A 12,136-nucleotide genomic window follows, 5' to 3' on the forward strand; every position below is an offset into this window, starting at 1 on the left:
AAAATTAAAAAATAAATATCGAGCCTAGAAAAGAACAATTTGGTAAGAAGATTAGTATTATTCCTAAGGCGAAAAAGGTGAAAATTAATACACATTTTATATTTACATCAATTTAGTACCATTAACTGTTTAGGTCGTATATGATTTTTTTTCCCCATGAATGGTAAACTTTCGAATGCAAAAAAAAGGATTCAGTAATTAATTTATCGCATTATATTTGACTACTAATTATTAAATAATTAAAAATTATTTAATTTAATTATTTTTTTAATTTATATTAGCTAGGAATATAATCTACTGACACATTTAACCTTGCACCAACGTGTAATAAAATATTAATTAATGTAGATCGTTGCCATATTTACCATATTGTTTAATTTTATTTCAAGTTAATTGATCGATCTCAGTGGTATCGCAAATGCAATACATTTGTGAATAAAAAAGAGGACATATGAAAGTAATGGAATTGAAAGAAACTGAGGGACAAATGGAAGCATGGTTTTGAAAGATAGATATTAAAAAAAAATTAAAGAAAAAAAGAAAAGAAAAGAAAAGAAGAAGAAGAAGAAGAAGAGTCTTATATACTATATATATATATATATAGTACAGAAGAAGCATGTCTACCACAGCATAATATAATAATAAAATAAAATAATATGAGCTATAGGTAATTTAAAATGTAAATCCAAAGAAAGATGAATTTGAGGAAGTTGAATGAGTATAGAAGATTCTCATGTATGCATAATTGCCACTCATTAGTCCATTCATCAATAGTACAATTGATTTTGTTCTCTTTTGATATCAAAATACTTAAACAGTGTAATTCTTATTTTTTATATTCTATATGAACAGATATTAGACTATATATTTACAGTAATAATACAAATAATTTAATTTCTAGAATTATAAAAAAAAAATGGGAAAGAAGAGAGTGAAAGGTGGGGATGAATGTGGAAGACTGTGGCAGTGGGATAGAGAATGGAGGGCCAGAAAGACAAAAAAGACCAGCTCTTGTAGGGTTATAACTACAGGGATATAGGTTGGGGGTTTTCAAGAATCTGTTGTATCTTTCACTCTCAGAAATCTCAAATACACATAATATTATATATAAATAAAGTCATTGCACACACTCACATACAATGGAAAAAGAAAATATTAGAAAAGAAAAGAGCTCAAAAAAAAAAAAAACAGTGATGAAAGGATAATATGGATGGGATCATGGGAAAGAGCTTCGTCCTAATCCACGATAGCTGTTGGTGGGTTAGGTAGCAAACCCTGCCCCTCTTCTTGGACCCATCCCTAGATTCCTGCTTCTCTCCATTTCCTTCAAATCCTTCTTTAGCCTATTAAGATACAGCCAACTCATTTCTCTTTTCCCTCAAGTAACCTCTCTCTCTCTCTCTCTCTCTCTCTCTCTCTCTCTTTCCTCGCTGAACCAACAAAACAACATAAAAGATCACTCATATATATGTAACTACAAAAGAAAGAAGAAGAAAAAAAAAAAAAGCTCCTTTCCTTCAAGAAACTCTCACTATTCCTATAAAAACACCCACCCCCATTTGAAGGGTCTAGTTTAAAGGGATCATGCATGGAGAGGAGAGAGACCCCTCTCTTTTTCCATTTCATTTAATTCACTTTTTATGGGTTTAATAGATAATTAATTAAATTAAGAAATTCTGATCAAAGCCCTCCTTTTATATATATATATATATATATATATATATATATATATATATATATATATATATATATATCTTTAGAGTTAGCAATATATGCAAGGGAATATTGAAGCTAACTAGTTGAGAAGTAATGGTGAGTGTGGTTCTTCTTAATTATATGTATGTATTGTATTACTATTTTTAAATTTATACTTGAAGACAACTGTCTTTGTTAAGAATAAAAACATTGGTTTTCCCCTTTAAGTATGGAAGTAAAGAAAGATTAATATTATACAAAGGAAAATGACTGAGATTATAATATTAATTGATAGGTAATTTAGAAGCATTCCCATGAAAATTTAATTTAATTTTTCTTAGAATTACAAATAATTAACATGGATCAGCAAGTTGCCTTTTCATTTCACATATCATAGTCATCACTTTCTTTACCTTTTTATGGGGAAGATATCACTGTCACATTTAATTTTTAAAAAATGGAATATTTTTTGAAAAATAAAAACAAAGGGTTTGTTTTTTTTTTTTTTTCAAAACAACTTCCAAGGAGAATCACCCCATTTACAGTTTTCTTGCCAAAGAGAGTGGAATATTTCTTTTCTTTTCTTTAACAGTAAATAACACATAAAAAAATAATAATTTCCCTTCTTCATATAAAGAGAAGTGGCACTATAGAATTATCATCATACACCTCTCTCTCTCTCTCTCTCTCTCTCTCTCTCACTCTCTCTCCCATCCTCTTCTCTTCCTCTGAAAATATTAACTATAAAGGAGAAATAACCATCATAGGAACTGATAAGGTATATAAGCTATATTCATCAAACCAAATTTTTGCATATTCTCCCATTTAGAAATTTTCTTTTCTTTTTTTCCTTTTATTTTGGCAAAGGCTTAATCTTTTTGGAATTCTCTGATATCAACAGATCAAGTCTTCCTTCTTTTCTTTTCCTTTTTCTTTTTTCCTCCTCCTCCTGTACTAAGCTCTGCCTATCTGAGCATCTGCACTGCATCTTTTCTTTCTGTCTGTCTTCCAATATGACAGCCAGATTAACAGCATCATCATAATCATCGCCATAGTTTTTAAGATTGGTATCACAAGCATAGCTTAACTATTAGGTCATGACTTGCAATGGGATGGCTTTCTTCCCAGCAAATTTTATGCTTCAAACTCCTCATGAAGAAGATCATCAAAATTCCACTTCTCTCAATCCAATTCTTCCGTCATGCACACCTCAAGACTTCCATGGTATTACTCTCTCCCTCTCTCTAAACAGCTTTTTTAAGTTTTTTTTTTGTTTTGTTTTATTTTTATTTTTTGGGTTAAATATGCTCCACTGGGTTGGAACCAGCAGTCTCTCAATTATAAAGAGACAACTTCAGTATTACTGTATTGTGCCAAGCCCATCTGAGTTCAAACTAGAAGCTTTGCAGAGACAATTGAATCCAACTGAGGCAAAGCGCGTTCGGTTCTAAAATGTTACACAGTTCCTTTAATTTTCTACTATTTTAATTGATTATGTTTTTTGGGTGTAGGGGTGGCATCATTTTTAGGGAAGAGGTCAATGTCATTTTCAGGAATAGATGCATCATGTCATGAAGAAGCTAATGTAGAAGATGAGTTGTCTGATGATGGATCACAGGCAGGAGAGAAGAAAAGAAGGCTTAATATGGAACAAGTAAAGACACTTGAGAAAAACTTTGAATTGGGTAATAAACTTGAACCTGAAAGAAAAATGCAGCTGGCTAGAGCTCTTGGTCTGCAACCAAGACAAATTGCTATATGGTTTCAAAACAGAAGAGCTAGATGGAAGACCAAGCAACTAGAAAAAGACTATGATCTTCTTAAAAGACAATTTGAAGCTATTAAAGCTGATAATGATGCACTTCAAGCCCAGAACCAGAAGCTTCATGCAGAGGTTAGTTTTAAGTAGTCTTAATATAAATATATTTAATTGTTTTTTCTATCCTTGATCAGCCAAGCAGGATAAAATACATATTTAAAATTATAATTATATTTAATTTGCTTAATTAAAATTTTTGCCTTCCGATTTTTTCTTTTTCTCTCTACATTAGATATCCCTTTTATTGATAGATTTTGCATGGAACCACAAAGATATATAATTGGAGATGATAATCATCTTTATGATATTTTCCTTTTTGACTTTTTCTTCTGTAATGATTTTTTGTAACCTTTATTTCTGTTAACTTCTCGAACCAATCATGGCTTTTTAGCAAAGTTTCTTTTCTTATCATTAGTGCAACTTTTGGAGAGGTTGCTTCAAACCAAACCAATAAATTGATCAAAAAAAAAAAAAAAAAAAAAAAAAAAAAAAAAGAAAGAAAGAAAAAGAAAACCTTTTTAATTGATTGATTGATCCTTCATAGTCTGAAAGTAAGGGTCATGATGATTCTGAATAATAGATTTCCATTTCCTCTTTCTTGCTTTCTTTCTTTTTTTCAGAAAAAGGACAATATAACAAACGTTTAATTATAAATTATTCTTGTACGCGCACATAAAAATAAGAGTAAATCCTGATGGGTTAATTGATGGGTGCAGATATTGGCGCTGAAAAGCAGGGAACCAACTGAGTCAATTAACCTGAATAAAGAAACTGAAGGTTCTTGCAGTAACAGAAGTGAAAATAGCTCTGATATCAAGTTAGATATTTCAAGAACACCAGCAATTGACAGTCCATTATCAAATCATCCAACAAGTAGACCTCGTTTTCCACCTACATCGATGAGGCCAACAGGTGTGGCACAACTTTTCCATACCAACAGCTCTTCAAGGCCTGATCATCATGTCCAATGCCATAACAAGATTGACCACATGGTTAAAGAAGAAAGCCTTAGCAATATGTTCTGTGCCATCGATGATCAAACTGGGTTTTGGCCATGGCTCGAGCAACAACATTTTAATTAAGATGTCGACTGTCCAGACCATATTGGAATTATTATACACCACTATCCAAAGTTTGGCTTCGTTGTTCTTTATCATTTTTATAATTAATTAAGTCCATGTCCTGGTACTTAATTAGGGTTGGTGTATAAATTAGGATTATATCAAGTTGAAATTTCAGCTATGGGTGGAGGATGAAGTTAGGGAAAGGGCTTATTAAGATCTTTTTATGATGAGGAATAAAGGGTTTATCTGTGTCTTTTGAGTTATATACAAAGCTTTTTGCTTAGATTGGTTTTTTCATTAGAGAGATGAATCAATGGATGTTTGTTTACTAGGTTGGATTTTTCTGGAATCCAAGCGAAATTTTATTTTGCTAGTGTATGGTTGGAGCTGCCTAGCACTAATATGGGCCGTGAAATTAAAAAAAAAAAAATGGTGGGGATTCTCTCTTTCTTACCCATATTTATTTTTAGTTTTCTTGCTTTGGAATCATGTCTTTGTTTGTATTACTAAAGAAAAAAAAAAAAAAAAATTGCTACTTGCAAGTGCTTTCTTCAAAGTCTTGGCAATGATTTCTTTACGCTTCTCATCATTTTGTACTATATGGTAAGGAATTACCAAATGGTTGTGACCAAATATTAATATTTACTTCAAATTCCAATTTTAATAAAATTAATAAAGAAATTTTTAATGTATTAATCAATATTACGAAAGAGACATATGTGGTGAAAAAAGGAAAGGAGAAAGAAAGAGAGTATCAAGCACACATTCCAAGAAAGAAAGAGGACAAACAAATGGGAGAGAAGAAGAAAACAAGAAGAGTTGGAAATGGTCATTCTCGTGAAGGGGACGTTGGCTATGTTATGCTGACAAAGAAGGGAATGGCATCAAAAAGCTAATGTAATATTATGTGTAACCCCAACTTTTGGCACTGACCATTTATATAAATACTTTCTTTCTTCCTTTTTCTCTCTATATGTACATGAACAACAACAAACACCCTCTTCTGGATTCTTTGATTGAAGCATTCATCATCATGCATGTGACCCACTGTCACCCACTCCCTAGCATCCAACACAGTCCTTTCTCTCTTTCTTATATATATATATATATCCCCACTAACTTCCTTTTCACAATCTCTGCTTTCTTTGAATGTGATCTTCCCTTGCTTTTCCACAACTTGTACTATCTGCTGCTCCTTAGTCCTTCTTCATCACACTCTCTCCCTTTGTGTTAGAGACAAAAACGAAGTTAATTATTTATATTACCTCCTCTGAGATTTTACTTAATACCCTTTTAACTGTTTGTAAAATTTGTAATTTACCCTTTGTTTTGAAAGATACATACATATGTAAAATTATTCAGAGCTGGTATATGCATGTTATTAGTCAGGTATGTGTAGGTCCCCATTAGTATACATGAATGCTTATCCAATGTACTAGTCACTCACTACTGTACCTTTCCAATTTGTATATATATAATCATGAATATGCATGAAAGGGTTACTTTCATTTGTCATTTGTATTACATACATCACCATCAACATGAGATCACTTTGTCTCTTAAGCTTTTCAACTATCTTTATCTTGATTAGTTTTTTCTCTATTTTTAAGTCAAAAAGGAAATAAAATTACACAAAATAATTCTTTTTATCATCCTAAAATAAAATAATATATATATATATATATATATATATCCTTTTGAGAATAATAGATTTTAAAAAAATGTATATATCAGGAATTGAATTTCTAACCTCCTACAGTACTGTACAAAAAGAAAAATCCATTGAATATTACTAGCTGAAAGAACATAATTTTAAATGACTAATTATATAGAATAATTACAAAATGAAAATATCTTTGGTAGATTTTAGGCTAGTTGGCGCCAAACCGTCATAACAGAATTAACTAGATTCCATTACCCAAATTACCCAATTGGATAAAAACAAAAGCAAGCATGTCATAAAATCTGCAAATCCCTTATAATTTAAAAATGAGACCCCAGACCCAGATAATTAGACGAAGATCAAGCACAAATACTGATAGTATCTTTATAGGATCATGTGATGTTCAGAATTCAGATATTAATCTTTGGAAATAAGGCTGGAAATTTTGGCATTTGATGACAGGTTTAGATGCCAAAATACAGTTTACAATTATATATATATATATAAAAAAAATCATAGTGGCCAAATTTAAAATTATCTAATTAAGGAGGAGCAAGTTAAGTGTCCATGTGAATAGTGGAGATTAATTAATTTCTTAGTTAAGCTGCAGTTGTAATTAATAGAGCACTCATTAGTGGATTATGATAATTAATTAATTAATTAATCCTCCAAAAATCAGAGAAATCCCAGCATGTTTGCTATTATTAGAACCGAAAAAATATTAAGACGACATCTAACATGTGATGAGCAATACCAAAAAATAATTAATTATGTTAGTATTATTGGAATTTGATATATTTAATATATATTTTTGAGATCATGTTGACGTATAATTTTAATTAATATGGGCAGATTCCGTCAACGGTTAATATATTATTTAAATTAAATTAAAAATTTTACTAGATTTTGGAAAGGTATCTTGCAGCTGCAGTTGCAGATAAACTTTTTATTTAATCTATGATATGGATAAATGCTTGTTTAGGTGATTCTTTGAGCTCACTTTCAGAATGCCAAATTTGTTCCTCATGTATTTAGGGCCACGCTGGTGTGTAGCTTTGATGAGTTGGAAAAAACCTCAAGCATCCAATGAAGCTAAGGGTCATGGATGTAATTGACTAAATAAAATTAATTTTCGCTTTTTATTTTCAAAAATCTCATTCAATTAAAGCAATTATGAAATATCTTTGAAAATAACAAGTAATAATTATATTAAAATGTACCAAAAAAATGATAATATGTTTAATACAAGTTCTACTCATATGCATGACACTAAAAATTTAGCCTCCCAAGAGTCTTCAATCCACAATTATTATATATATAATCATCAAAACCAAGTTATATCCTATTTTGTGTGTACACAAATTGAATAAAGCTAGATGTTAACCTCAAAAATTCAAAAAATTAGTGAAATAGACATACTAAAAGTTAGAATTAGGAGGACACCGGTGGTTTAAAAAAAAAAAAAATGTTAGAACTAGGAAACCAAAGACCAAAACAAAATGAGTCTCTCAACTTTAGATCCAGATCATCATGACCTTCTTGATCAATAAAATATTCATATTTAAATATATTTTTATTATTTTGATTTTAGCCTCGGTGAAAATTATACGCTAAAACATGAACCAAACCATGGCCCATCTATTCTTTTGGGTTTGTTCATAAACAGAAATTGACCCAGATCTTCTGCTTTCGGCTTAGCCCAGTCCATAGCCCAAACAAAATAGTGATCCACGGTAATGCCACGTGGATACTAATAAGCCATTGATTACAACCTTTGTGGCTCCCACATATTTCTCGTCAGCCAATAGAAACGCCGAATTCTCCATAGTCACAAAAGCTTACTTTTCAGCTTCGCTGACCATCACCCATTTCCCTCCCTGTTCTCAAAACGGATAATAATCAGCATGGCCTCTCGTCTCCTGTCACCTACCGCCGCCACCACAGCCACCGGAACGCCATCCATTACACACCAATCTCTATTTATCTCCTCTAAAGTCCCTTTCCCCACTTTCCGTTCCAAAGTTCACAGACCAATCACCAAACTTCACGTCTCCTCTCCAGCAAATAAACCCATCACCGGCACAACAACTCCGTCAAAAAAACCCAGCGAAGAAACCATCTTTTTCGACGGGGGAGCTCACTACGGCGACCTATTAGCGAATCTGCTTCTGGGTTTTACACTTCTTTGGTTACCGTTAACTTTAGCGGCAGTTTCAAGGGCGTTTTATCTAAGATACAGGTTTACGAACCTGCGGGTGACGGTGATTTCGGGACTGACGGGGCAAGATAGGAGCGATTTCTCTTACAAGGTGATAAAGGATGTGCAAGTAGTGCCAAGATTTATAGGTGAATGGGGTGATGTTGTAATTACATTGAAAGATGGGACTAAAGTGGATTTAAGGAGTGTGCCTAAGTTTAGAGAGATTGCCAAATATTGCCTTGCTATGGCTGAAAAGCCTGTCGTTTTGAAGGAGAGTGGACCTAAAGGGTTTTAAGAATTATGTTTCTCTTTCTTTTGGAAGGTATGTAAATCTTTTTTTTTTTTCTTTTTTTGCTAATTTCGTTGAACTAATGTTGCAATTATAGATATTTTTTTATAAAATATATATAGTACTCTTTTTTTGAAGATAATCGAAAAATAGCTTGGTTAGATTGTTTTGAGTTTAGTTGAATGTTGCAATTACAAGTTTATTTCACCCATTTTGAAGATAATTGAAGGTTATTTTGGTATTATTTTCTGAAATTGTTTGGTTGCTTGTTTGCACTGTGGAAATCATGAACTTTAACCCCTTTTTGTTATTTTTTAGAATTTTATCAATTTAATTCGTATATTGCAATAAATAATATTCTACAACTTATAGGTTTAAGGAGCTTTTCTTTTCTTTTTTGTTTTCTTTTTGGAAGATAGTCATGCGTTGATAAATTATATTACTAGCATCAAAATAAATTACATCAATCAAGAAAGACGTTGCACATACCCAATCTATTCTATCAAATATAAAAACAGTTTTCTTAATTAGTGATTGATTCTCTGATTTAAAAACAAAAATAATAGAAACACCAATGAGCTCGTACAGAAGAGCTTTACAATCTAAGATCAAAAGAGTAAAATAAGAATTGTCGGTGAACAAATCCCAATAATAGGTAAGTAATATGTATTAATTACATTATTATTATTATTTATATATATATATGCATTACGTTTGCTATTTTCTGCCCTACCAATACAAATTTTTAGATCCATTAGAAATATATTCCAACATATGTAACACGTTACGAATTGGTGATTAGTATAGAACTAGATACCCTTATTCTATGTTATGGAACTTTTGGTTCGTCTATTTATTTTATATATAAGGAAGTCATCTTTTTTCAGTTACAAAATTGCAGCTTGAGCTCACCTTTGCCTGATAATTAACATGAGAGATTTGGAGCTATTTGTCAACCAATCGCTAGATATGATTTGCCCACATTTGTAACAACTTGTATGTAATTTATGGGCTATAATATTGTGCAGGCCCGCCAGACAAGCTTGTGAAGAGAAGACTTTATTTAAAGGGCTTTAGGCCCGGAGAAATGGCCCAAAATAGGTCGTTCGTTGATGTCACTGGATAACTAGTGAAATTACAAGTCTTGAATCTTGATGTCTGTTTTGTGCATGAGAAAGTTTTAAAGGGCAAAATCCTTAAATGGTCTGGTCTTTCTTCCACACGGATGTGGAATGTCTTAGGCGTTGAGCATGTGTACCGTAAAATGCTCATTTTTCAACAGGATCCGACCCGACCCGAATCTAACAGATAGCTTTCAGTCCATTTATAAATGGGGGCGAGTATTGATATCTACTGATCTACGAGCTAATCCGAATCCAATCTAATTAATTTTCTATTTTTTATATAATAAGTAGGATTTTTTTAGTGATATTTTATGTATATTAACTAGACCCCAACCGATCTGAATTTGAACCGGATAAACTGATCTAATTTGAGGTGGAGGCCAATGGATTTTTTTTTTTTTTGCCGGATTGGATATGGATATTGTAAAGTTTAATCCAAATCTGAACTATGATCATTCTCTTAATCATGATTTAATGGAGAAAGGTGTTGGGTACCCAATTCATTTAATTAGATATTTTATTAATAAATAAACATATAAAACGGAGTAGGAGTAATATTGCTATTGCAATTCGCAAAATTTAATAATCATTAAAAATCTTATTCAATTTTGAAATTTAGCTTTAATTAATTGTTATGTGCATAAAACTCAAGTTGGAGTTTAAAAAATTAAACTCGAACTCGGTTCGGCTTGTAAATGTTATTGAATAAACGCGAATCAACATCTTTTTTTGAGAAGAATCTTCATTGGACATATTAAAAATTATTAGCACTTATATTTACCAAATTTGAAGTGTTTGTGTACCATATGAAACATATTTAGGAGTTTTTTTTTTTTAATTTGTTTATCCAAAAAAACTCAAAGCGGAAAAGGTGTTTTTGTTGTTTAGTTGTGATTCATGAGACTGAATTATTATAACTCGAAAAGGAAGATGTTTGGCCTAAATAATTTATGGAAATGTGTTAGGTATGCAGCCCTCTCTTGCTTGTCTGTGTGTTGAAGAACCATTCTTCTTTAAATAATGTTCAGTTGTTGACGTTGCGTTATGTCCAAAACAAAAGCACCAGCTTAGCTAAGTCTTAACTGGTAGGACTGGATGTTAGCTAGCTAGTTGGGCATACCGATTAAATCTGGTTGCAAATCTGATCTACGAGAAAGGAACAACCATGTCCCATAATGTTGACTCACAAATTACCTTATGTCAGAAGATACACTCTTTGAATTATTGAGTCTAACAAATATCCATTCGTTTCAAACGACATGCAGTTGCCATGAACTTGAGGTCGTACACCGTTCCTCGTGAACCATTGACAGCACCTTTCCTCCTTTAAAATTTCAAAAATAATATTAATCTTCCATTATTCGCATTCGAATAAATAATCCATTGGTCAAAGGAAGGTAAAGATACAAGAAGTCATTTCCTTTCTACGAGTGGAACTGATTTTCATTATTTGTTTATTTACATTGCTAATTCTTCTATTTATTCCTTTTATAATAATTCAACTAAAGGGTTGTTTTCTGTTCTCGATTATTTGAATTTTGCACTTTATGAGTAGTGTCCAATGTCCATACTTTGCACAGTTCTTTTGGTTAAAATTTCAAATGGTGGGTGAAGGCGACGAACGACATCGTTTCTTTGACAATGGGAAGATTTGAGTGGTCATTCAGCGACCGCGTGTTCTCTAAAAATGAAAACAACAAAACGAGCAGTGTTTAGTAGAAACGACATTATTTTTATGTTCCCTGAAGAAAAGACCAAACATTTAACAAAACTAACAGTGGGCTGTACGAACGTCAAACGACACTATTCATTGCGGCTGGAACCCACACGCATATGCTGTGTTCCCCGGAGGAGCAAACGAAGAAGTAATATAAGGATACTTTCGCATCAACACCAATACCTTCTGCGAGCAACAGGCAGGGCTGGGCTAGGCCATGCAAGATTTCAATATTTTGTAGGGTCAATGACTAATTGTCAATCTTTATCAAAGATAATCAATTAGGATATTATTAATAGATTAAATATCCTCACTCGGCATGCGGTGTATCATGTCTTCTTTGACTTTTTGGGCCTCTGCTGTGGTCCATAAACAACCTTCAACTTGTATTATATGTTGTTTGTCAAGGAAAGTCTAAGCTTTCATTGTTTGTATTAGCCTGTTAGGCATATGTAAATCTACCTTTTCAACCAACTCTGATCATGAGCTTATAGATATTTCGTTTTCGATTGACTCGATTGGCAACAGAGTTTTCTTTATCAGGTTATTGATTGAGATTCAATTT

General features: G+C 32.1%; 2 protein-coding genes across 2 annotated transcripts; both read left to right on the top strand.

Annotated features, from left to right (window-relative positions):
• Positions 1–2,607: 2,607 nt before the first annotated feature.
• On the top strand, positions 2,608–4,655 carry LOC105630406 (homeobox-leucine zipper protein ATHB-13). The gene is made up of 3 exons (XM_012212208.4): positions 2,608–2,919; positions 3,207–3,589; positions 4,231–4,655. The coding sequence occupies exons 1-3, from the start codon at positions 2,793–2,795 to the stop codon at positions 4,594–4,596; spliced, it is 876 nt and encodes a 291-aa protein (XP_012067598.1). The 5' UTR covers positions 2,608–2,792; the 3' UTR covers positions 4,597–4,655.
• A 3,428-nt stretch (positions 4,656–8,083) lies between these two features.
• On the top strand, positions 8,084–10,250 carry LOC105630405 (NAD(P)-linked oxidoreductase superfamily protein). The gene is made up of 2 exons (XM_012212207.4): positions 8,084–8,763; positions 9,759–10,250. The coding sequence occupies exon 1, from the start codon at positions 8,146–8,148 to the stop codon at positions 8,734–8,736; it is 591 nt and encodes a 196-aa protein (XP_012067597.1). The 5' UTR covers positions 8,084–8,145; the 3' UTR covers positions 8,737–8,763; positions 9,759–10,250.
• The last annotated feature ends 1,886 nt before the right edge of the window (positions 10,251–12,136 follow it).

This window comes from Jatropha curcas, chromosome 5 (assembly GCF_041381405.1).
Source record: "Jatropha curcas cultivar XTBG-Jc1 chromosome 5, XTBG_Jcur_1.0, whole genome shotgun sequence".
Classification (NCBI taxonomy): domain Eukaryota; kingdom Viridiplantae; phylum Streptophyta; class Magnoliopsida; order Malpighiales; family Euphorbiaceae; genus Jatropha; species Jatropha curcas.